Genomic DNA, 27,688 nt, shown 5'->3' on the forward strand with positions numbered 1-27,688 from the left:
ACAGCTGACAAAAATAAACAAAGCTGTTTCGGCATTATTTACTTCGCGGCTGGTTGCACAGAAGTCAGACTGCACCCCTAACCCTAAAACCATAAAGGACAATTATTTTAGAGCTTTCCTTGTAGCAGATCTTAGACTTTATAACCATCACTACTCCCAACAAACATAAAGGGTGTTTATAACTCTGCTGTTTTTGCACAGTTTAGTTATTTCTTGTAGATAATCTGTTGGTGTTTTTTTATATATACACTTACACATTTTGTTCACTCAATTCAGTTGGACACCTCTTTAACTTATTGAGTATGCTATTTTTAATAACTATTAATTGTACAGTATTTTTTCATATGTTGTAAATTTGCACTTTACTGCTGGTACACCTGAAATGAAATTATGGTTGCATTTTAAATACTATAGAACAGATAAAATGAAGGTGAGACAGTGTTAGACAGCAGACATGATTAAATTCTATCATCTATTACAGCTCAGTTTGTGGCTTTGATCCGGCTTCAAGGCCGAGCTCTCTGATGCGCTCTGGCTCCATTTGCTGCTTAAAAGATAACTCTACCCATGTCTTGTTTCATTATTAACAATCCATCATTCTCCACCTACGGCTAACCACATTGAAGTGTATATGCTCACCCACATACACTTACCAGATACTCATACTCGTCGTTACAAAGAAAATAAAAACCTTGGCTAACAACACTGACATTTTTATTCAAAGTCAAATCTTTTTGGTCATATTTTCCTTTTTTCTTCTTGTCTGACATTGCTTTTTTCATTTCTCTACAAGCTTTCTTGGTACGAAAGCAAGTTTCTTAGTACGAAAGCACTTAACAACCACATCATGTTGGAGCAAAAGAAAACACTAATGAAAACAAGTTCTTATTCTAAAACAGAATGTAACAACATCACATTTTTTAACCAACAGGGTCTATTCAAAAGTGGAAATGAACCATATTATAAAGGAATTTAACTTTTAACATTTAGAATGTGATAGCTGTTCCTTACTGACTTTATCACTCCATTGTGTCCATTTCTAGAGGATAAACAGTGATTAAAGCTAGGGCCGGTGATTTTTCCGGAAGATTCCCCAAAACTGTGCATTCGCAAGACCGGCTTACCTCGCTCTTCCACTCTTCAGGGGTATTGCATCTTAAAAATCTTCTAAACCCTCTCTGGTTTAATGACTTTCTACTGGGGCCTTCCTCTTCTTCTCATAAACATGAACATGGTTCGCTTCATGTGAATCTGAGCCATGTTCAAAGTCTACATTGAGCGCAGTGGAGCTACAATGAACAGCTAACTGCTAACCTAGCCACTAACCTAACCGGATACATAAACACTAGATGTGCACATGCGCAGCCAGCAAGCAGAAACTCGGAAGGACAGAGCACGGACACTGGCGTTAGGTAGTGCATCAGAATGATTGACATGTGGGACAACCACATTGGGGTATGTGGTTGTCTGGGGGTATGGCGATACCCCCAGAACTTTAGGGACCGAGGGGAGTGAGAGCAGGAACAAAACTCTGTAAAATCCATGTCCTTTGGACCGAGGGGCATGGATTGGTGAGAGTTTTTACAGGCCTGCAGCTCCCACAGAAAACAAGTTTTTAACCTACGCTTTATGAATGCGTATTTACTACTCTCAGGATGAAAGGACCATTTTACCCAGTATTACAAAAAGTGTTTCTAAACACGATTACCAACTATAGCTTTAAAGAACAAAAACTAGTTGCAAGTACTATGTGGTCATTTTCAATTTTAGGGAACAATAAATTATATATAAAACATAATTTCAAACACTGTCGAAGGTTGATTTGACAGCCACTACATTTCTGTGGTTGTCTAGTATCCACTTGCCCACAACACATCTTTCACCCAGTGGTGGCAGCATCATGCTATAGGGCGGCTTTTTCCCAGTAAGCACGCTCATGACATGTAAAGCCATGTAATACAAACCTAGCCTTTTCATTGATGGTAACAAATATTTATTTGATATTTAACCCTCTAAGTGATACGTTTTTAAAAAAATCAAAAGTTTTTAAGAAAAGCTCTAAAGGGGAGGGAGAGGCAATGCAAGAGTCTGAGTGCCACCAAGACAGAGAAGAGAGAAAGAAGACAGCAGAACAAGTGACAGCGGGCAGAGAAAGACAGCAAGCTAAAATAGCAAAAGCACATCTATTGTCATGACAATTTTTGACTATGGCTTAATTACTTGATGGGATAATTGCCAATTCTAATACCCCTCCAAAAATTGTCCCCTCCAAAAATGAAATTGAATTTCTACCCTTAGTTGTAGTGTGACAAAATGTGAAACAATTAAACAAGAATGAAAACGTATTTATTCTATGCAGTATGATTTTTTTTCAGGTTCCAGCTTTTTTACACCCAGAAAGATCCCTTTCTTGCACCTGTCATTCTTGGTTTCTGGCTTGATTCACCACAATACACCCCCCTGCTTCTCAAATCAAAAAATAACCTGATCAGTGTCTCCTGTAAGATTCTACAGTATATATTCTTGTAACTCTGCTGCGGTGTTCATTGGTCTTAAACTTTAGAATAAATTCCCAATAAAGGTGACTGACCACCTCTTCGACAAATATTTCTCTTTTAATAGTTATTAATAAAAAAACAATAATAATAATAATAAACGCCAACCCTAGATTTAGAAGGTATTTGCAATGGAAAAGCAATCAATTGCCTTGTTAGTGAAAACTCTTAATAGGATGATGGAAGTAGCGGTATAGTTAAGGAGAAGAGTTATTTTTCTCTTCTAGAAGTCTAAATTACATTCTCCACTGGATAAAATTAAAATCGTTTCATTTTTAAAGTCAATAAACTCTTACGTTGTATTGACCTGGAATTCACTTCTGCCCCCATGTTTGAAGGCAATCAAAAATCCTCACCTCTTCCATCTCTTCAGAGCTTTTCTAAACAATTTCATCTCTGTCAGTAATCTGCTGCATGAGTCTTCCTATTCTGGCTGCGTTCTCCTTCTGTTCCATTATTTGTCATTTATTTTTCTGCCGGGGAGCACTCAACACAATTTCTACAATTTTCCAACAATCCTTTCCCTTTTTCCTGATTGTTCTGTGTCCTCCTGCCTCACTTTTCGACCGTGTCTTTATGTTCATCGCATGTCTAACCATACCATATTTCAGAAGACAAGCCCTTGGAGACCAAAGGCTCTCTTTCAATCTTCCTTCACCCCCCCTTTCTGCCCTTCTCAGCAGGGTTCTCAGAGGGACTGTGATTACAACCAAGGTACTGCTGCCCCTGCCATGCCAATTTATGTTGGAGGCTTAAAGATGGAGCTGTGGGAAGGAGGGAAAAAGGGTCTGTGGCCGCATCTCCATACATTACCATGCTGAACAGGCTGCTGGGATGTCTCAGCCCAACTGGTAGCTCTACAGCAGACACTTCAGGGACACATCGCCCCAGCCAGACGTACTCTAAGTCAGACGCGTTTGCATAAACTTTTCCATTCTGAGCTCAGCGAGTTGTCCTTCGATGTTTGTCCTGATACAGTCAAGATGCCATAATATGACGTCATTTTATGTGCCTGTAGGTGTTTGTGTACTGACCAGGACTGAAATTACTACTGGGAAAGACTGGTGATTTGAAGGGTGTTTTGCTCTTCAGATTAGGTGCATATGGTCAGACATACACCCTATAAGTTTCTCTTTGATGCTTTTCTTTTAACCTTATAGTTTGTTTTACAACCAGTTTATTTAAAAAAAAAAAAATCTGTTGAATTTCACAAGAGTCTTTTCTTTTTTTTCAAGTGTTTCTTTTGTTAGCTGTGCATTTGTCGGGTCGTGCTCTGCATTTCTCTTCTTTCAAACATGGCTTGTTGAAGTGATGCCAAAGATTGGGTTCTCTGGTCTAATCTATTAACATCACTTTATCCCCAGCCTTCTTTGTATCAGTAAAATTTTCATTAGTGTACTTGTACATGGCCTGTATTAGCCATCTATTGTAGCACGCTGCAAGATCTCAATCCATTATTACATGTTACCAAAGGTGTTTCTGGTGAATGTGGCCCCAACTGGCTCAGACCATTAACAAGCTCCTTCTGGGTTGATCCCCTCACCTTTCTCATTATCATTCTCACCCCATGAAGCAAGATGTTGAATACAGCTCCAGACTGAGAGCGATTGGTGGTCATTTCATGTTTCACTTTCTCTCCAAGTTTCATGCTGATGGTCTTGTGGACCATTCTAGCCTTGTGCAGATCTATCATCTTGTCCCTGACAACCTTTGACAGCTCTTTGGTCTTGCCCATAGCAGTGAAAATGTTGGAATGGAAGGCACTGGTGAACTTTGTACACAAAACAAGTAAAGGATAGGCTGTTTCACCACATTTAAATGAAACTACAACAAAAATCAGAGGCTTTTTAAGTTAACAAACTCAATCAACTGGGAGTCATATAATTATTTTCCCCACTGGATGTAACTGCTTTCTTGAATCAAAGCATGAATTGGGATGTTTTCCCATTCTCTGATATTAGTTAGATAGCTACAAAGTGTACTCAAACAAGAGCTCTCCGCATGCATGAATCTATGGATATGCCGGCCACAATGGACCTTTGAGCAGGCTATGTTTGTTACCATCCATCAAACTGGCCTTACTGTTCCTGCCCCTGATGAGTAATGATGCATTTAGTTCCACTGGGTCTAGTCACATTCAGCTATTGTACAGATGTCTGTTATCAGAGGGCACCAAACAAGAGATACTTGTTGGTTAAGCAAAAGCAGCAGCAAACACAGCCAACTGAATAAAGAATCACCTAATGTTTATAATGCATACATTTCAAGATTACAGCGTTGTTAAACTGCAGTCTTACTGTATGGTGAAAAATGATTAATACCAACTTCTTCAAAAATACGACAGCTTTATTATATTATGAAACTTTGCAGATTACCCAACAACTATTGACCGGTCCCTGCAGCTATTGAGATCCAATTAAGCCAACATCTGTTTTCATAAAAGCGTGTGATTCCACATGCTTTCTGTGGCCCCTACATGGTCTGTGGCAAAATTAATTGCTCATTGCTTTATTTTAATGATGGCTTTCTTTTTGTTGCTCTTTCATGAAAACAGCATTTGCAAGGAATATAAATGTTTAGATCGTTGATAGATCTTCAGATCTATCACCTGAAGTTATGTTTTGGTCATATGACAAACTCAAAATGCAATCGTCACAGGAAATGGAATGGCCAAACAAACAGAAGAATATGAAATACCCAACAATAAACAATCACAACCAATGAGCTGATATACTGAGGCAGAGTTGGAGAATGACAAATTAATCAGAGGAGCTAATTAGAGGAAATGTGGAGCAGCCAAGGCAGATTGAAGGAGAAAGCTGAGGGAAGGAGACTAATAAACAGAGAGCTGAGGATAAAAGATACACAGAGATTTATGATGGTAAATGGCTTGTACTTGTATAGCACTTTAACTAGTCTTGACGACCTCCAAAGCGCTTCACACTACAGTTCAGTCATTCACCTATTCACACACACACATTCACACCCTGATGGTGGTGAGCTATGTTAGTAGCTACAGCTGCCCTGGGGCAGACTGACAGGACTGACATGCACTGGCGCCACCGGGCCCTCTGACCACCGCCAGCAGGCAATGCGGGTGAAGTGTCTTGCCCAAGGACACAACGACAGAGACAGGGGGATCGAACTGGCAACCCGCCAATTGCAAGACAAACTCCCTAACCTCTGTGCCACGTCGCTTTGTGTTATTTGATAAACTAATCAAATAACACAAAAGAGCAGAACACAAGAATAAACAAGGAAATAAACACAAAAGTATTGTCGCATATGTCAAGACCATATGACAAGGAAATACTGAAAATGCAAAAAGACAAGAAACCCACACCTGGAGATTTTGACACTAGTAGATGGATCTCACAGCTCCTCCAGAGATATCATGGGCATCTTGGCTGCTTCTGTAAATAATGCTGTCTGAGATATTCAAAGCTTGAGATATTGTTTTATAGCCAAAAAAACTGCTTTAAACTTCTGTTTAAATTTATTGCTTGTCTGCTGTTTTCCTTGGTCCTAATGGTGCCATTTATTCACTAATATTGTGTAGTAAATCTCTTAGGCATTCACTATTCCAGTTTATCCTTTTTACTAATAAGGTCACATATTAAAGTATTGAGTTAATAGGATTTTATTTTGAAGTTTTAGATTAAAGTGGACTGAATACAAATGCTCAACATACTGTTCTGATTTGTATTTGTAAGAATAAGTTAAACCATGTAAACTTTCTCTTCCATCCAGCCGTCCATCGTGTGTAGAATTCCCCACTTTGGGAGTCTTGTATGTGATGGAAAGTAAATAGCTCTTCCTTTTTTACTTGTGTATTTATAGCACAATTACATTATGTTACTTGGATGCTAACTGTGTCCAATTACAGATTTATGTTTTTAAAAGTGTCAGCCAAATGCTTTACGAGGCCTCCGTTTGATCAGCATTTTGGTTTCACTGTTGGTGCAGAAGGATATGCCAGAGGTGATTTCACAATAAGTGTCAGGGCAGAGATGTGTTTATGGTCTTTTAAATTGTCAACTACGGGAAGAAACCAAATCAAAGTAATTGGCTTGTGCATGCTGGCACAGTATAGGCATCACTCAAATTGATAAGAGCTCCACAAGCCCTGCTATGCACAATTTCTATTGCTTGTACACCAGGGGTGTCCAAAGTCTGGCCCAGATGCACTTTGGAATGATTTTTGTACAGCCAACCAGCACAAGCGGTTAATTCAAATCATCACTTTTAAAAAATGTTTTCAAAGTGAAAATGTTTTTAAAAGTATTTGCCTTTAATGAACTGTGTTGTCTGTGTTTTTTTTTTATTTCATTGCAAACTCATCCAAACTCATCATGGGACCAAACTTATCCATCATCTTTTACTCAAAAGCAGCCAATTCATTAAACTTGGTTAAAAGTAAGGTTTTTGAAAGAGTGATCCATCTCCCGTTCTTGTTGCTGAGAATAGACACCAAAAAACATAGAAAGCAATGAATGCACAACTGTAGAAAACGGTAGTCTTTTCTGTTAATATGGCACACATTTCACATATACAATTATTTGTACATTTATTTTCTACAAAAATCAGACTACTGTTGTTACAATGAAATATGCTGTAGATTGTTTGTTATTGAGTTATGCATTTCTGTTCACTTCTGTTTATAGGTTTATGACTTTACCATAGTTCTGTCTAAAACCTGTAAACAGATTGCTATCCAAGAAATAGCTACATAATAATTAAGAATATGAGTCCTTGTTTTCGATGGCAGAGCTGTTAATGAGTGGCACAGCTGGTAGCACTGTTGGCTTGCAACAGGAAACTCCATGGTGCTTTCATGTTCTCCATGTGCATGTGTGGGTTCATTCCGGGTTCTTCCTTCCAGAGTCCAAGAAGATCACTGTTCGCTTAACAAACACAATCATGCCCTAATGCATGCGTGTTAGTCCGTGGGCCAGAATCTGTAGGATGACTTTTCGTATGAACTGTCAGGGGGCAACTTTCTTCCACCGGGATAAGTTGCTACATATAGCAGTGATCTCAAAACACCAATGCTCCCACGTTTTCACTTGCACATTAATAGGTTAAAGCTGATAAAAAATCTAAACTGTTGCGCTCCGGTCCAAGAGGTAACGTGATTTGATTTAAATCTGTCCAAGAATCATGTTTCAAGAAGCTTTATTGTCATTATGTGTTACCATAATGACATTTTTGGTGGGGCAGACACCAGACTACATTGCATAATGAGAATGTGTCCAGGGTTTACCATGCCTTTTGTCAAATGATCGTTGGAGATAGGCATCAGTTCCCCCCGATCCTTCACAGAAAAGCAACTATAGATCATGGGTGGATGGTCGTAATTCCCTTGTAGACTAGCCATAGAAAAAAGGGGCACATTTTTGTTTGTATCGTTTAAAAATAGCATTATATGCCCTTTGAATATTACTCTAATTTCTAACATTGACAGATAGGCACAGTTTTTTTTAGCAGCATTATATGCAAACTTTTACATATAAGGATTTTTAGGCTGCATTAGTTAATAATCCCACATTTTTGTGACTGTGCGCTCACAGCAAGGGAGCAGATGACATTTTTAAAAAAACCTTCTAGATCTTTTCAGCTTGCACCATGACAACATTGTGAAGCTTGTTAACTCTGTTCAAAAATAGCCAGAAAATGGTAATTCGGTGAAGTAATGACACACAGAGATGGCGACAGGGTAACATTTCTGAGAGATGACTAAAATTATTTAGTCAGAAGTTTAGTTACAATAATTGATCAGAGCAGTTAAAAAGAACCCTCACTTAAAAAAATAGTTGCTGAAGGTAAAAGAAATGTTCGAAAGGTTAGGGCCCTGATATTACAGTGCTAATTAGTGTTACCATGGAAGAAGATGAAGTGCTCCTCTTGCACAAACTCTCCTTCTCTTCTGTGAGTACATGGGCCTTTTTTGGATTTCTTCAGCGCTACAGTTTTCTTTAAATAGAAGCTGCCCTGTCAATTGTAGATTATGATTCAGCATAGACATTATCCCATATAGAGCCAAGTCTGCTTTCCTGTATTTCATATTACATAGCATTCTGACAACATTTTAAACTACTGAGCAAGTACCCAATCTTTTCTAACTTTCCAGATTCTGCTGTGTCCTGTTTTGTCATACTGTGTATTTCCTTTCCAACTATTTAAGTGCTTTTTTTTTTTTTTGCTTCCTGTTCCCACTCTACTAAAAAATAAATCTCTTTGACATTTAGTCTGAAAATGGAAGTCCAGTATAAATCTTTCAGGTTATCTTAGTGGGAATTTTCATTTCCGCGAGCTCTTCCAGTCTGCAGGAGCCCCTTAATTCCAGATCAGTGCTCTCTGCTATGCTGCACACGGATCAAGGGTTAATATGATTGCTCATGTTGATCTCTGTAGTGCTTCTCTTTAGGGGAGAAAATGAGACACCAATATTAGGGTTTCACTGTGTAAACAGAGTAAAAAGTGATGGTATTCATGGCCTAATTTATACTGGTAGCTTAGTATTTGGAAAAAATAAGCCCAGCCCTAAAATTCTCTAAAGACTTTCTATACTATAGCACCTTGAAAAGGTATTCACACCTTCCAAAGTCTGTGACAGGTTGGCATGTTACAAGAATAAACGCCAATGTATTTTATGGGGAATTAATTTGATGGATCACAAAGTAGCAGGAAAATGGTTAATTGTTTTAATTTGGGTTGCTATTATTGATATACTTACATTCAGTCTCCTTTACTCTGATGCCCCTAAATACTATTCACTGTAACAAAATCCCTTTCAAACTCATGTTTGCAGTTTGCCACAATATATGTAGGGGATGCAACAAAAATATGGGAGAAGGCACTCTAGTCAGATGAGTCCACATCTGGGATCTATGTTGCTGGCAGCACTATGCTGTGGGGATAAATTTCTTCCATAGGTATAGGGAAGCTGTTCAAAGTTAATCGAAAACTGAGAAGAGCAGCATAAAGGGAAAGAGTGGAAGAGAACTTGTTTCAGTCTGTCAAACAGTTGATATTGGCTCTTTCATGTCACAGCAGGAGCACAACACCAAACACACAGCCAGAGCTACAACAGAAGGCTTGAGACAAAAACATATCCATGTCAGTCAAACTCCAGAACTAATTCAAATAGAGACTACGCAGACTTAATACTTAAGAATTGTTGTTCAGAGAATGCTGTTCATCAAATTTGACTGACAAAGAGATTTGGGAAGCAACTTCAGCTTCTAGATGTGCATATCTGGAACATACCCCAAAATCATGCTGCTGTAATTGCAGCAAAACTTGGTTCTACAATTTAATGACTCAAGGTGTCTGGAAAAAATTACATTTGTTATTTATAAAATAAAGCCACCTAACAATTGTATTATATTTTGCTACTTTATACTATGCATATAAATTAAATACATAGAAGTTTGTTGTTGTAGCTACAGCACGCTGGTTACTTTTTTCCTCTGTTTATTTTTCGTCTTTACGCCAACCATTTCATGACACAGGCCATAAAAGGTATTAAAAATGTTCCCACCCAAAACTTGAGTAGTTTTCTGTAAGTTGTAACCATAAATAAACATTCTGGTCAAAATTAAATCAAATCGTCTAATATCTGTAACGGTTCTGATGGACATGAAAATGACTCAGTTCAATTCACTTTGGAAGTCCTGAAAAGCAACTGATTTACTTTTTTAATACCATTTTCAAAGTCTGTTTCTCAAGACATTGCAAGTTATCTGCAATTAAAATAAAGCTACAATAAAATAAAAGTTTTGCGTTGTTTATTTCCTTGAAAAGCAAGCCAAAAACAATCAAATGATGACCCACTGTGCTTGTCCGTGACGTTTTTCTGAATATAAAAAATATGTTGTTTTTTTTTCTTTTCTAAAGCAAGCCGTTTGTTTTTTTGCCCTTAAATCTAAGTGAGAGAAAAAATATCCGATTGCTAATTGTTTGTTCTTATAATACCCTTTTTTCAGTCCCCAAAAGCACTGGGGTAGAACCACATTGAAGGGTTTTTGAGTAGAAGTGCATATACTTAGATCATATCTGATATTAAAATAAATTTGATGACATGAAACATTTAGATGGGATGAAAGAAAAATAAAACAACAAAGAAGAAAAAAATACTTAAGAGTACAAATTTACCTAGCACTGGAATGTCCAAATATCCTTTAGAAAAAATTTACCAAGATAGATTTTAGAACATTGTCCTGTTTTAATTGGTGTGACCTGCAAACCGTACAGCTCAGTTGTAAAAACAACAAAATTATTCATGAGAAAATCCAACTATTTTGTCACACAAATGTGCACAAAATTAAACTAATACTATATTGAAGAGCACTAACTTTGTTTTGGGTGAGACTCAGTCAGCATTTTACACTTTTTAATATAGTGATATTTGCCAACAAATCTTCGGTTGGTTTCCGGTCTTGGCTTTGACCAGGTTATTCCAAAAATTTCTTAGGTGTTGATTCGGATGTCTGCTTAGGGTTATTGTCATGACATAGTTAGATTATATTCTATAATGCCTACAGGATTCATGCCAACATTGATTGGTATTTGGGAATGTTTGTAACTCTCTCCACCTTGACTACTGCCTCAGTTTCAGCTGAGGGAAAACACTCCCAAAGCATGATGCTGCCACCACCATGCTTCATCCTTGAAATATGTAATATTGTTTTTGGCCCACTCATTCTGTAACTTTTTGCATTTATTATCAAACAGTCCAACCAGTTTTCATTAAACTATAACATTTTTCCAACATCCTTTTGGATTACTTTAATTGTATTTCTTTTACATGTAATTCACTACCAGTAATCATTTAAGCTACTTTAATGTTGCTGCAGGCCTCTTGGCAACATATCTGACCAGTTTGCTTCTCAATGAAGTCCCTCTGATGCTTAGGAAGCTCCATGTTGGGAGGTGAGACTCCAAACAGCTTAACTTTATTTGGGGTTAACCAGAAGCACTTTAAATTATATGGCGGAGTGATTAGTCATTTTGTATCAGAAAAACAAACTCAAAGCAATGTTTAAAAATAGTTTCCTAATGACAGATGCTCTCTGCTGTGTCAGAGCTAATTATAAAGAATAATATTAATTTTCGAGCAAATCACTCAGCGATTGTAGCTCATTTCAATAGCAAACACACTAATCAGTCCTTGGCTTTATTAATGTTGGCCTATTCCTCTTCCTGCATCTTTCATCTGAGCCAGAGATGCACTTTGTTTATCCCCAGCTGTATTTGTTCTAATTTTGTCTGAATAACATAAATCAGCCAGCACTGCTGTATTACTTATGTACTCAGCAGTTATAAAGCATTAATTGGCTATTCTGGGAATAAAACAAAGCAGTACTCAAAAATGAAAATAAATAAATAAATCACTTAATTTGGAAATAACCTATTTAGGGATACTGTATATAGAACGGAAAGGCCACTGTATGAGCAGAATAACAAGGACTATTTGATGTTTTATGACTTTAATGAGCTGTCAAGTGTTTGTAATCTCAGCATAAATCTACAAACTTTTCTGCATTTACCTTCTTGTGGTTGGTGTCAAGCTTTTAAACAAGATTACCTGCTAACCGTGGCCCCTTACTAAAAGCAACTGCCTTTTATGTAATTAGCTCCAGATGCAGCTTGGAGACAAAGAGACTAACGTGCCTACAAATGGCTCATTAGTTGCCTACTTCTGCATAAATTGAAGGTGTCTATCTAAATGGGTTTATGTTAGCATCTGTTAAGTAAGCTGTATAATCAGATTGTTACAGACAGGAGTCAGTCAGCGTTCACACTGATAGGATTTTCTGGTTTTTTTCCCGTTCACCTTCTTTTGCTTGCTGACATTCAGTATCTGAGTCATATGAGCCTGAGCGTCACCAAACACCAATCATGCAAAAAGAATATGACCACTGGCAGTTGAAATGAATAACACTGATTATCTCTTCATCGTGGCACCTGTCAGTGGGTGAAAGGTAGAAACGGCAAGTGAATATTTGATTTGCCAGAAAGGGAAAAAAAATAGTCAAGCACAAGGATCTGACGGATACTGACAAGAGCAGAATTGTGATGGCTAAATGAATGGGTCAGAACATCTCTAATGCTGCAGCCTTTATGGAGTCAGCACTGGTTATATTAAAAGGGACACAAAGAAGGAAACGGTTGTGAATTAGCAGCTGAAATCTAGGATGTAAATGGAGGGAACTATCCAAACACGAGGAAAGAGGACACAACAGTTCATGCCACAGCCATAACTTAAAAAGCTCACGCAGTCAACAGCCAGACCATCATGTTACCACAGCTGTTGCTTGTGCAACCATAATCACCTCTTGCAAAGCAGTGCACTGTTTCACCCACTTCCATCAGGTAAACGCTTCAGTAACATTAGACTCAAAAACAACTTCTTTCCAAAAGCTGTAAGGGCTATTGCCCCCTGCTGAGTGTTGAGTGGTTCGTTCAACAGCGTAGTAATTCATATCGTTCACAAGGGACTGATATCTGACTTTTTGGACATGGATACAAATCTTATCGGACCTTAAAGACTATTTGCACCCTTTAAGCTTCTCGAGAAGTGCGTTGGTCTGGGTAATTAACTGATATCATTTTAAAATGAGTGTGGAAATATTATATCTGTTGTGTCTGCGTGTTATTTGTTTTCTGTGTGCACCCTGAGCCGATGTCTGTCTAAAAAAAAAATCACTATGATACACATGGTGATAAAAAAGATTCTTGATTCTTTTTGCTGATGTCCGTGTTTGCAATTTCATTTCAGAAATATTTTGAAGAAATGTGTGAGAGGTGGTCAATGCTAGCCAGAAATGCCGCAGAAATTGCATTGTCCACCTGAATGCCGCCAGAATTTTAGTTTATGGTTTATAGATTTAACAATCATTTATCACTAAACTAGATTCACCACAGATACGGTAACTTTTAAATCCCTGCAGCGTGCAGATTTGTTAAGTCTTAGGCCTCTACTTTTCTCCTGATTTCCTGCACCTCACAAAAAAAATCCCCACATAAATATTCTCTCTTTGAACACAAATTCGAGCTGGAGACCTTGGTATCCTTAATTTTGCCTCGGTTGGTTGAAGGCTATACATTGATCCCAGGGCATGGGTTTCTAAATCTAACATCAACATAACATTATCTTTCCGCTGCGTTGTGCTTTCTTAAATGTTTTGTTTTACTTCTTGTTTTTTTTTTTTTTTTTGTTTCTGACATGAAAATGTTTAAAACTATAGTGAACTAACTCAATTTGTAAAGAAAAAAAATAGTAAAGCAAAATCAATATGTAAGCATTTAAAGGACTTTAAAGACCTGCTGCCAAATCTCGGTGCCATGAATTCCTGCACGACCCTGTGGTGGAGTCCATATTTCAATGGGTTTGTGCCGTACTAAGACAAACACGCTATTTGGAAGGTGGTCATAATAATATGCCTAATCGGTTTTCACCCAACCTGCCTATTTGGAGGAGAGGACTCGACCTGCTCTTCGCTCCATCCTCCTTCTCCTGTCCCTGTAGTTATCGGGGCTGTCCCCCCCAGTGGACCACCTTCTCTGAGTACTGCAGCAACACCAAACTGGCTATAAATCACATTGCATTACCAGCGCGCCGCGCTTCCACTGTCTGTGCGCCCCGCCCACCCCGCGCTTCCCATTGGCCGGCGGGGATCCTAGGTCTGCCTCTCTCTGCGGGAAATCGGCGCTATCGTACATCCCGCCTCCTTCCTTGCGACCAGCGATTGGGGGAGAGGGACTCCCCTCGAGCTGCCAATCATGCTCCGAGCTGTGCGCCTGGCGTTCAACGCTGCTCTCTGCGACGCGCTGAGTTCGGAGCGAGGAGACGCGCTGCATACCAACAGAGACACAAGCGGAGCGGCTCGGTGTTTTTGGCCAGGACGCACAGACTCCATACTGCTCTCTGAGAGAGAGAGGGGGAAAAAGATAATTAAATCCGATTATTGGACGGTTTGATTTGCTTACATTTTGACTCCCGTGCGTTTTTTTTTTTAGAGAAAAGCTGCTTGAATTCTTCAAAACACTGACAGCCAAACTAAGTCTGTCTGGGATATTTGGGATTATACTGCTGTCATCTTTATTTTTTTCTTGGATGAGAGACATATAAGAAAATCACATTCTCCATTTTTGCCAATCTCTCTCGCTCTATCTCTCACTGACAAGACTTATTTATTAAAACAAAAGTCGGATGTAGAAGAGTTGGACTATTTCATCCAGTGGTTCGTTTTTACAAACAGAATTCCCTCCAGTGGTTCCATAAGGGAGGAATACCGTAAGATCTGAGCTGAAAATCAATCAGAACTCCACCATGGGCTGCCCTCTTTTGCGAAACGCATTGGCTGGTTTGATCCTGGTTCTGCTGTCTAAAGGTAAGTTTCTTTTTTTTTTTTTTAGCGAGCTCAAATGTGTTTTGTTATTATTTTGTTAATAAGGCTATGGGGGGGAATACTAATGATGATGTTAAGGAAGAGGGTGGTGGGGGTCGATACCTGCGTGTGGATCACGCGTGTCTGCTGTTTTCTGTTTCCTCACTCATGTCAAGAAATGTTTGTACGCACGCGCGCTCTGTGCACGGAGGGCGCGTGCTTGTGAGCGCAGAGCAACGTGCAACAGACATCATGCCCCAGCGTGGGCATCGAGTGATGCATGTTGAAATGTTTACAGAAGGAGGGAGGATTAGACCCCCATCCCTCGGTTCTCGGTGAACATTCCTTTACTACGTGACTTGAATGGGCCGGCGGCATCCCCACGCGCACGACGCATTTTATGTGGCGCTGGTGATGGTGGAGGGGGGTTTGCTGCGTGGAGTTAATATGAGTACGGGGTCGAAGCAATGCAGAGACTCCGATGGGAGACAATGTTTTTGTTCATTCCTCAAAACCCAAGGTCGAGAGAAAAGCAGAGGTGGATGAAGATTTTAGGGATGCTGGAGTGGTCCAGCATGGACAGCCTGGCTTTCCTCTTTTAATGCTGCCGTAAAACATTTTCCATCAGCTCACCACAAGAGGCAAGCGCACTTTAGGAACATGCGCCAAAATTCATGCATGCGCCTGTAAGAGATATATGGTGCTCATGTCGTATTCTAAGAAGGTTCGTACGCCTTTTTATGTCAGAATTCTACTCCTTTTTTTTTTTAGATTCACATTTTCTGACTTCTCAGTCTATCTTTAGCCATTTTAAAGTAAAATCACTGAAGTTGAGCAATTAATTATCTACAGATGATTCTACGGGTGACCCCTGTGCAAGGACATGCATTGATGGGTTATTAGATGTATGGATGGATTGAGACATGGCTAGATTGGGTGCATGATAGATACAAGGCTGGTTGGATTGATGGACGAACTCATGATTAGGGTTTGACATGGATCAAATTGTGGTGGCCTGGAGACCTGGGTAAAATTATTACACAATTGTAGCTCTTGGGGGGTATGCAGTGGTTTGTATCTATCATTAGTGGTACAAGGAAGGAAAGGTGGTGAATTGAGAACACAGCTGTGGGCAATACACTGATACACGTGGGTAGTGAAGGTTCACATTCATCCCAACAGTCAAGCTACTGTGGCTCAAATAGCTGAAGTTAGTGTTAATTCAGATAAAATGATGTCAGAGTATACAGTGCAGTTTGTTATGATGAGGGTGCATCGCCACAGACTCGCCATGGTGTCCATACTAACGTCTGTCCACTGCCAAAAGGGGCAACAACTGGCATGCGTGGATCCAATCTGGCAACGGGAGAAGGTGGCCCGATCCGAAGAAGGACGATTTCTTTTTCAGCACATAGAGAGTGCATGTGTGTTCCTTCCCTGGTGAAAGCGCGGAACCGGGAGGAACTATGGGAAGAAGATAAGATAAGATATAAGATAAGATGGACTTTATTGATCTCATAGTGGAGAAATTCATTTGTCACATCGGCTCAATAAGCCAAAGAAGGTGCCAAAAGGAGGAAAAGGCGCATGGGGTATATACAGTGCGTCCATATATATACAGTGAATTGGGAAAAAAAGAAGAAAGAAAGCAGAGATTTAAGCTTATGTATATTTATGTACATTTAAGAAGGAATGTTAGCGAGCACTGATGGTGCAGAGATGGTGGGTCTTGCACTAAACTCACTTTTCCACCGATGTTCCATGACTCACTAGCTGTGCATATGCCATTCATACCATATCCTCTTATTTCCCTTGGCCCAACTAGCTCAAATCCTCACACCTGTCTCAATTAGTCCTGCCTTGGTCTGGTGGGAAATCAGTATATAAATAAATTACTCTGGCCGCTTAATAACAATAATTGATGTGTCAGTGCAATGAGATATGAGGTTAACAATCTGCAGATGCAGACGGGCCCGTACCCTCCTGCTCCACAGTTCCTTGTGGGCAATGAAAGCCCAGCCGGTCATGCTTGGCTTCCCGCAGCAAGCCCTCCCGTATCCAGTCGAGGCAGACAGCAGACGGACAGCCCTGCAGGAAATACACACACCGCACAAAAAAAAAAAAAAAAAAAAAAAAAACACAGCGGGCCTCGGTGTGACACAAACCAACCCTACAACAAAAAGTGGGCCTCATTTCAGATTTCATTCGTCTGGATTTGTAACCTGTGGCGTTCTTTTTGCGATATGAAGTTGCAATCAATCATCTCAGGCACCGTTGAGGAATGATTGGACATTGATGTAAGCACAGTGCCTCACATGTGAATCAGAAGCATCTCTGAGAGGGATGCTGTGTCTGCTCCTGCAAGGTGCTGTAACAGCTTTCCAATGTCCATGCTATTTAAGGTGGAAAGCATGCATTATAAAGGAAGAACAGAGCTGTTAAAAGGCTGATGTTCAATGCTTTATGAATCTTGCAGCAGATGAACAATCCTTCATGTCTGTGGCCCCAGGAGAAACGTGCACTAAGTACTATAATCTAATATAATATTGCCTAACTATTATAACAATACTGTTTAATAGATTGTATGTGAGTTATTATCACTTGTTTAATGATGTAGAAGTCGCATTTTCCTAAAATATTGTAAGGTTTTCTGGAAATTTCGTTCATTTAATATTTCATTCTCTTAGTCCTTGCACAATGAACATATTTTATAAGACTTGCACACTTTTTGCACATGCACTCTGAAATGTTATTCAGACCTGCACAATGGCATGTCTGCCAAAGGATTTTTCTGTGCTGCAAAACACCATTAAGCTATTCAAAGGTTTCCCACAGACTTGGCATGTGAATGCACAAACCACGCCACACATGTGGTGTCCAGGCCCTGGCATGCCATCATACCTTTCCCTCTCTCATTTATTTGCCCTTATTACATGAAATACACAAGTATAGTTACTTTCAGCGGATGGCCGAGCGCCTACTGAAATAGACAGCAAAGTATCTGCGCATTCCTGGCACGTCCGCCGTCTGTGATTACTCAAAACCTGTTTCATTACTGAAATCAGACCGGGCGCAGGACATTATGGCTGGAATATATCCATACAAACATTCATATGAAATTAGAGAATGACTTCTGTTGTAATAGAAGTCTTTAATATTTAATGTAGAGAATAATTTCATTGCTTATTCAGAGAAAAGCGGGGGTAAGAAGATGATTTGCTTACGGTGCTACAATGGTCTCAGCAGGGTGCATAGTATTAGAGGCAGGATAGGGGGGGATTAGACTTCCTAAACCTGCTAAAAATAACAGGATGGAGTTAAAAAGTTACACTTATCCTAATCCGGGTTAGTAATCCTAAATTGCTGTTTTTCGTTAGATGCTGAAGTTGGCATCAGATTTCAAGTTTTTGATTCCGCAGCTGAGTAAAGGCAGTTTCACTTATTCTAATTGCACTGGAAACCTCAATTCTGATCCTTAAGCATTGCGTTTTACACTTAAAGTAGTTAATTTCTTTGGAATACAGCAGATGAACTGTTGTCAATCAGCCAATCCTCCGTCACAAGGTCAAGCAAACCACCTGCCAGACAGAAAATAAAGTAATAATTGCTTTGAAGAAACACCCCAGCTAGGAACAGATCTCTATTCTGTCAGGATTGCACCCAGTATCATTTATATTTTGTGGCTTCATTCATGTGGATTTATTTTTTGGGAACAGAATGTGTCTGTCTCTGCTTTGTTTCGCAGTCGGGTTGCAGTGTTAATAATTTCCATTTTCTTGTCCGTCTTGTCCGCCAAAAAGCTGCATAGAAAGAATAGAGATTTTTTTTTTATGTTACTGAAAAACTGTTGCCGTTATTGGAAAAGACAAGACATTCAAGATGCAGCATTTCCCCAACAACCCATAATAATTTCTTCACAAATATGATCCATAAATTAACTAATTTATTGACTAACATTTGCTGTTATCAGTTGAACCAAATGTTTAATGAAATTGTAAAGAAAACTGTTTTCGACCTCTATTTAAATATTAAAAAGAAAGTAGCTGACACTTGAAATTCTATGACCATTTCATCATTATTAGCGAGCAAAGATATTTGCATGCACTGCGTGTGTTTTCTGGCAGTTTGGCACAAAAACAGTGGGTAGGTGGACTTTCAATACAAAGATGTGTAGTTACTGAGCTATGAGCTGCTATACTGAATGTGATTTATAGTAATCCATATAAATAGCACACACTATGTCAAAACAAGAAAAACTGAATCGCTATATTGTATAGAAACACGTTCACATTACGGGAAAAAGTTGACCCCTCAAGTGTTAAGGCATAAATCTACTGGGTCTCAGTCATAAAAGGTTTACATCCATCCATTCTGTACACGCTTATCCACGCAGGGTCACGGGGGGACTGGTGCATTTTTCCTGCAGTCATTGGGCAAACCCCGGACAGGCTGCCAGTCACAATACACATAGTAAACTTAAAAAGACAGAAAAACATTGGCCTGATGTTACCACAGCAAGTGTTGAACTGACAAAACATTCAGGTCACCCTAACAGAAAAAGAGACAAAATTGCAAGTTTACAGATCATTTCATTTTGATGCCAATTTAAAAAAAAGAAAAAATGTTTTTCCCTTGCCCACAGATGCATTGACATTCATGTTTCACACCGATCTGTAGTCACATTATAATACATTTATTGTACTGAACCAGTCCAACAGATGGGTGTCTTTAGCAGCATACTGGAAGCTCTGGTAAGAGGAGGTGGAGAAGGTAGGTGTGCAGGTAAAAACATGTGAGATCGCTTAGTACCCCACCATCCTTCTTGTTTGAGCAACATATGGGGGCCAAGTGGGGTCAATGCACATTGCACATGTTAGCACAGAGACATCCCTCTGCCTCCTGGATGCTCAAACACACATGCATGCATAAATACACACACACACACATTAACACGCACACACACGCGCGTGCGCACACGCCCTCAACTGGATCAACAGTCTTGGCTTGGAGATGAAGAGAAGAGAGTTGCCAGCATCAACAGATGCCTCACGCTCCTATTCTGGAGGGGCTTCTGGTCTTTCTCCCTCCCTTTGAAATCCACGGTGTCTGTGAGCTGTTGTTCTCCATGTTTGGCTTAGAAATGCTCTGCTGGTTTGGCAGATTTCTATTTATCTGCCTGTGTTCAACTGAGAGGGCTATGATTGGTTGTGAAGAGCCTTGGGGACAAGGGTGGAGGTATAACCAGATCTGAGAGGGTCTGAATATTTTCCCCAAGGATTTCTGTTTTTTTTTTTTCTTCTTCTTCATTTTTCCTGTCTTTCTCCGCTGTTGTGTGGTGATGCCTCACAACCATGGCCTTTACACTGAATCTGTTGCTCATGCATGACGGAGCAGGTCAAATCTCAGAAAAATCAACCATTTCAAATCACAGACACAGATGGTGTAACTGAAATATAAAGTGAGTTTGATGGTTTAAACCTTTTTTTAAACAACGTAAAAAACAGAATCTATCTTAAAAAGGCATTAAGCTAAATTAAAACATGGTATGGTGAAGAACAGGGTGGACTCCCCTCAGATTCAGGTGTTTTATGCCTCTTTTCTAAGTTACTCTACAGTGATAAGGAAATCAAGCAGACATGGTATTACTCCAATGAAAATTGCAGTTAAATTAAATCTGTGTGTGGGTGTTTCATGTCCAGAACTTGGTTTGAGTGGTTTAGCAAACCCTGAACTGTTAAACAAACTGAAGACAGATTCAAGCTTCAAAGTTTAAGGTTGCTGGTTGCCAGTCAATAGGGGCGGACTGGCCATCTGTGCATTCTGGAGAATCACAGAACGGCCAGTCAGGGCTCCAGGAGGGCCTGCGGCCGCCACAAAGTCATTACCCTGTACTTTTCACTACTAGTCTAGTGTTCTGCGCTTCAGTCAGAAGCTTTGTGGCAACAATACGTCTTTAAGTTGGATTCCAACAGGCAGGTGTTAAAAAGAGAAAAAGTATGAGACAATAATTGAAAATATTTGGAAAAATATGGATAACACTGGTAAAAAAAATTGCAAACACAAGTGTGGGGCTGAGAAGGCGAGGGGAAAAATGTGACATTTGGATGGTGACAAAGCTAAATGTATTAAAGTAACTGAAATGTTCAGCAGCATAGGCAGCTAAATATGGAGCTAAATTAAGAGAATACGAATTTTTGTAGAATTCAAGAAATGAGTAAAGAAGAGTGTCGAAGCTAGCCGGGACTTGTGGGAGCCAGAGGGTTGTGCAGCCTCAGTGTAGCAGGGTGGCCTGATGATGAGGGACAGAAAGATGAGCTCCATGCTCCACAGACAGATATAGGACAACAGGAGAGAAGGAGAAAGAAAATCATTGCTGGCTGATGTTAGTAAATGTTATGTAGGTGTTGCTACATTTTTATCTATATCTAATCATTATAATAATTAAGACAGCTCCACTATCTATTGTGCTCTTTTTTTTTTTTTTTTTTTTTTTTTTGTGCTCTTTTTAAAGATTTGGTAATGTTACAGTTGTCTGATGATAAAAACTTTAAATCATTTCAATACAGAAGTTACATTTGTTTGTGGTGTATTTTGAGTATTATGTGTTAAATACTGTGTAAATGAAGCAGCTGACCCAAGTATTAGCTTAATTTGAGATATAGTAAAGTATTTTTCTATTATTGGTGACTTCCCGTGAAAGTAACAATAGTTCTGCACTGCAGTCATTGTCTTGGGAAAGTGGCAAATGCTTCTGTGAGCCTCTTCCCAACTTCTCGATGTATTGTCTTAGACAGACAGACAGCTGGTGCTGCCTTGCTAGTAAGAGCAAAGACCAGTAATAAATGTTAGTTTATTAATAAAATCTCCAAATTTTTCAATTTAACATATTTATTTCTCAATATATATAAACTTGTTTGGATCCACAAATGAGCCTTATTAAATAATTGATGGATTTTATTACATTGCCTGAATCCAGGGCACATAAAACTAGTTTTTACCAAAACAACATTTATCAGAGGCACACAGAGTGGACGAGGTGAATAACGGGTTTAAGCTGTATGTGAATAAAATTCAGGGAATTGTTTTAGTGCAGCAGTTTCAGAGAAAATAAAACTAATAAAAACATTATATTTTATCCCGCTTCGTGTCCTGTGGGATACATTTGCAATGAGGGAACAGAGAGGCTTTGCGCTCTGCTCTTTGCTCTTACTACGGGCGAGTAACAGGACAAGGCAGCAGCAGCAGCTGTCTGTCTGTCTGTCTGTCTGTCTGTGAGACAATGCTTGGAGAAGTTGGGAAGAGGCTCACAGAAGCACTTGCCGCTTTCCCAAGACGATGACTGCAGTGCAGAACTATTGCTACTTTCACGGAAGTCAGCAATAAGTCAGAGGCTTACAAAATATAGAGAGAAATTCACTAAATTGGCTGCAGTAACCAGGTGCTTCTTCGGATTAGAAGTATTCCCGCCCCTGACCTTGCGTCACACGTATTGCAGCGAATGTAATCTGCAGCGCATTTCGAAAAGTGGAGCCATATTTTCGAACGTTTTCTATCAGCCATGCTTGCTTTGCTTACTGGACCAGCGGCTACTGACGTCATTACACTCTTGTTTGTGCAATGCTGTGTTCATGTTTGGCATGGAAAATCGCCTACTCTTCCACTCCTTCAGTGTCACAGTGATGCATTTAGGTACCGAAACATGGTACTGTTTGATTTTACGTGACTCGGTACCCGATAGTACCGATGGATTTCTGTCGGTGCCCATAAAAGTACCAAATACGGTACCCATCCCTAGATATGGCACTTACCTAATAAGACATATTTTTTACATCTCTGATGTAAGATTTAATCTAGAAGGGTGAATGTGTCTTTACAAGTAACTCTGTGACTTCTCAATCTGCTGGTCCAAAGTGGTCTGCTATCAGATTCCACAACACAGAGGGAGACTGCTTAACTTTGCAACAGTGCAGTATTGCCAATGGCCATCATAGGCGCTAATCCTGGAAGTTACAGGTGTAGCATCCCCTCATGGCTAAAAGTTACACATAGCAACTTCAAATGAGCTATAAGTAAGATGTTTACCATAAAATCAACCTAAATCATTCTTATTTTTCTCCCAGGATGGAAGTAACATTCCCTATAAACAGTCGGTCCTCTCCATCAACAATGTCTAAGTCACATTTTTCTCCATTCAAACCGAGAGGTTCGGTCCGGAACTACTTCGCTTCAGAGTGTAGCCTCAGCGGGATCACGTGAAAAATTCTCCTAAATACAATGGTCTTATTTCTTTCTTCTGAGGTCCCCCTCTTCTTCTCATAAATTTGTAAGACAGTTTGCTCTATGTGACTCTTAGCTATTTTCAAAGTTTACGGTTAGAGCAGTGAAGCTAAAACGACTGGCTAACCCAAAGCTTACTGATTGTATACACTAGAAGTGCACATGCACAGCTAGCATGCAGAAACTAGCAAGGAACACATTGGCACACATTGGCGTTACGTGAGCAGGTCACAATGATCGGCATGTAAGACAACCAATAGAGGAACAATTCTGCCACTCAGACTGAATAGTAGGAATTGGTCAGAGTTTTTACATGGCTGCAGCTCTCACAGAGGTCTGATTTTTTTAGTTTCTTCTTCTGAATACATAATATACTGATTTCTCTCAGGATGGCAGAACCAGTTCACCCAGTATAACAAAACGTTTTTCTGAACAGGAGTACCAACTATAGCTTTAAGTAACAAAGTAATTTGAAGTTTTGCATGGAACTATAGACAATATAATATGCTGTTATTAACAACTGGATCCATAAAACCAGTTTAAAAAATTTCCGTTCCATCTTTTTTTTTACTCAGGTTGAGTTTAGACAGAGGGCAGAGGATGATTCCCACACCAGCCGCCAACCTTAAATTACTTTAGGCGCCCTAAGTCAGACAGTCATAGCCTAGAGGTTTTTTTTTCCTTTACACTCTTAGAACAAGACAAAGTACCTGACAGTATAGCGAGTATTTCAACACAACGATGGCACAGATAGAAAGTGGCAAAGGTACTGTGAAGAGAAACATACACTGTCTTATGATTCAACATAACTCAAAGCATGTGTCGGGTGTTTCAGACACCTGTTTTATAGTGATTCAGCCAGGAGGACAGCAACGTGATGCGATCTTTATTTCTTTGTGTATATTCAAGTAAAACTAGAATACTATGCTCTTAGGTCAACTCTTTTTCAACATTAGTGCTCTTGCTGTAATTTAGATGGTATAGTGTTATGAAGCATGATTAAAGAAGCAATGAGTAAGATATTTACTGCAAATTTAACCAAAATCATTCTCATTTGTCAGCCCATGAATGGAAGTAACATTCCCTATACACAGTCAGTCCTCTCCATCGACAATGTCTTCATCAAGTTTTTCTCCCTTCAAACCAAGATGTACGGTGCGGAACTGCTTTGGTGCCGTGTGTAGCCTGTGTTTACTTCCTGAGTCAATCATATGAGAGTTTTAAGGGTTCCCAAAACAGAGCACATCATTTGGTATTTTTGCAGCAGCCTGCAAACATGGAAGTCAGAAAGAGAAGCAGACCAGACTGAATAAAACATTATATATATATATATATATATATATATATATATATATATATATATATATATATATATATATATATATATATATCTTGTGTAAGTAAAATCTCAGTGGGGGTTCACAGCAACAACAGAAAAGTATAGACACAGCATATTAGATTAAGCAACTTAATCAGCATGTGCCACATCAGCGTATGCCATCCAGCTACAAAAAATGAGCCACATCCTCATCTCTTAAATCCCAAAACCACACTCAAATTAGTTTAAAAAAAGTTCAGTAATAAATTAAAGAGTTCTCTTTGGATGAATCATTTTAATCAGACCACAATCTCCTTTCATAAATAATAATAATAATAATAATAATAATAATAATAATAATAATAATAATAATAATAATAATAATAATATGTTCTGCAAAATGTTCCAGTTCAAATAATGCGTTGGGACCCAAATTATTTATCAGTCCTGGTCTAGTCTGCCACAATAAGAAAACAGTAATGAAAGCTGTTACTGGTTTGTGCCTGGCGTCTAGTCCGACATGCACTAAGCTGATGAAGATTCAGCTGTTCACAGCCCTCGTTGCTCTGTGTGGCGATGTGTTTGCCCCAGAAAAAAAAAAAAAAACTTGTCTGATCAGAGCAATCAGGACAGGGTCTCCCTGACAGGATTTTATTTGCAAATCCAAAACTTATTTTGGTCAAAGGTGCGCTCACCTTTGCTCACGCAGATGAAACACAGCAGTCCTCACAGAAGCTGATATATGATGTCGCGGCCTCTGTGATCAATATGACAGGTTATCTCTGGTTGCAAGAAGCTAACGACGGCCCTAGAACCTGTCTCACTGTACGACATAAGAACCACAACCAATGATTTCTCCACGATTTTCCCTCTGACCTCTGCGACATCTGAAAATCGCACAGTGTGTACCAGGCATAAGACAACAATAAGGTTTATTTTTTTAACAAGTTCTTTTAATGTGCTTTTACCTCTGATTTACAGAGTTGGCCTTTCTGAGAGTTTTTTTTTTTTTTTTTTTTTTTTTTACAGTTTCTTAGCTCTTTCCTCTGTGGCCTACCCATTGAGCAACAGTCGTTAACATGAGGCAGAATCTTGTATGCATGCGTTCAGGCACAGTGGTGATTTATAAAGCAAAATTGCTCGCTGTGCATGCGCATTTTGTCAATCAAGATTCCTTCGGCATACGACATTTTTGGCTTTTGGTATAGATCTTACGCAATGTTTTATAAATTAAACCCCTGTGCTGTTTTTGTAGTCCCAGTCCATCCCTGGCAGTCAATGCCAGTTTTTTTTTTAAGATTCTAAAGCATCTCTCAGATTTGGTTGCAAAGCTTTAATGCATTTTATTAAGATTTTATCTGAAGTGCCAACTCAAAAGTAGCTCATCACTGTGAAGTGGAAGAAAAAACAATGCATGGTTCTCAAAATCTCTTGTAAATGAAAATGATCAATGGTGAAGGGAAATTGTGGCGTGTGTATGCATCCATATGTAACAAGATGAACTTAGCTTGTTAAGAGGTACGCTGTCCTCTTGGGCAGCTGGTCTGCAGTTGATTTCTTTATGGAGATGCTGCACACACTTGCCAAATGCATTTCAATTCATCGCCGTATTAAGAGTGATTTGTCGTTTCCATGCCGCGGATGGCCAATGTTTTTTGTGCCTGAAAAAATTTAAAAATTGTTACATTATTCCTTTTTTCATGGAGGGAAAAGTGTAGATACCCTTTTTCAGCCAGCTGACTGGCAGCAAGCAGCAACATGTTGGACAAGAAGAAAACTCAAATTCTCAAAAACTCAAAACTCAGTCCAGCACTTTCTCTGCCATGTGATTAAAGCTATAGTTAGTAATCCTGTTCAGAAACACATTTTGTTATACTGGGTAAAATCGTCCTTCCATCGTAAAAGTAGTTAATGCATTATGTCTTCAGAAAAAGGACGTTTAAAAATCATTCTCTGTGAGACCTGCAGGCCAGTTCGATCCAAAGGGCAGGGATTTTTCTTGTTTTTTTTCCCCTGCTCTCACCTATAGACATATACTCACCCCGCTCAAGTTCCAGGGGAATCACCTTATCTACTGGCTGTCCCACATGCCAACCATTCTGACGCGCTAACGTAATGCCAGTGTGCGTGCTCGTTCCTTCCTAGTTTCCGCTTGCTGGCTGCATATGCTCACTTCTAGTGTTTATGTATCAGGTTAGTTTAGCAGCTAAGTTAGTGGTTACCTGTTCATTGTAGCTCTGCTGCTCTCACAGTAAATTTTCACCATAGCTGAGAGTCGCAAGAAGTGAACCCCGCGTTCATGTTTATGAGAAGAAGAGAAAGTCCTCAGTTGAAAGAAATAAGACCACAGTGAATTTGGGCGAGTTTTTTTTACGCGATCCCCCTGAGTAGCAGAAGAGCAGGTAAGACGGTCTTGCTCATGCGCAGTTATTCAAAAAGGGACTTGGGAAAACTTCTGGAAAAATTGCAAACACTAGCTTTAAAGATGTTTAAGCCATAGTAATAGTATAGTAAGTTTTTAAAACCTTGAACCTTCATAAACGTAACTGGATCATTCTTGTGTGATTTAAAAAAAAGCCTAACATATTTTGAACATATTTGCATATTTCACAGTTTTCAGGACAGACCAACAACAAAGCAAAGAACTACCACCATTTTGAGCCCTTAAATACATGAACCTATAACAATTACTTGGGAGCACTACTTTTCAGCTTAATAGAAAAAAAAAATCACTTAAAGGTTGGAGAAACTTTTTTTCATTTTAGATTCCAAACTTCCATCTCTATTAAAAACATTTGGAATTTTTTTGTGTTATTGTCCTTTGCAAGGAAATTTCAATTGAAGAAAGTCAGAATGGGAAGATGAGACCTCAAGAAAGCAAGGATTCGGTACTGGACAAGCCTAAATATTTCTCCCAATACACATATCTATCCATCCATCCATTGTCTGTACCTGCTTATCCATGCAGGGCCACGGCGGTGGCTTGTGACAATCTCCAGCAGTCATTGGACGAGAGGCAGGGCACACCCTGGATAGGTCACTGGTCACAATACATATTTTACACTCAAAAAGATAAAAAAAAAAAACAACATTGGTTAGATGTTACCGCAGCTACACCTGAGCTGTCAAAACATTCAGGTCAG

At 39.3% G+C, this 27,688-nt stretch overlaps 1 protein-coding gene across 1 annotated transcript in view; it reads left to right on the forward strand.

Moving 5' to 3' along the window:
* Positions 1 to 14,365: 14,365 nt before the first annotated feature.
* The window catches only part of iglon5 (IgLON family member 5), a 187,033-nt gene continuing 173,710 nt past the window's right edge, over positions 14,366 to 27,688 (forward strand). Inside the window, exon 1 of the mRNA XM_036135238.1 lies at positions 14,366 to 14,953. Within this exon, the coding sequence (XP_035991131.1) occupies positions 14,893 to 14,953 (61 nt within the window). The 5' untranslated portion in view covers positions 14,366 to 14,892. The remainder of the gene's footprint in view (positions 14,954 to 27,688) is intronic.

The sequence above is a fragment of the Fundulus heteroclitus genome, chromosome 3 (assembly GCF_011125445.2).
Source record: "Fundulus heteroclitus isolate FHET01 chromosome 3, MU-UCD_Fhet_4.1, whole genome shotgun sequence".
Lineage (NCBI taxonomy): Eukaryota > Metazoa > Chordata > Actinopteri > Cyprinodontiformes > Fundulidae > Fundulus > Fundulus heteroclitus.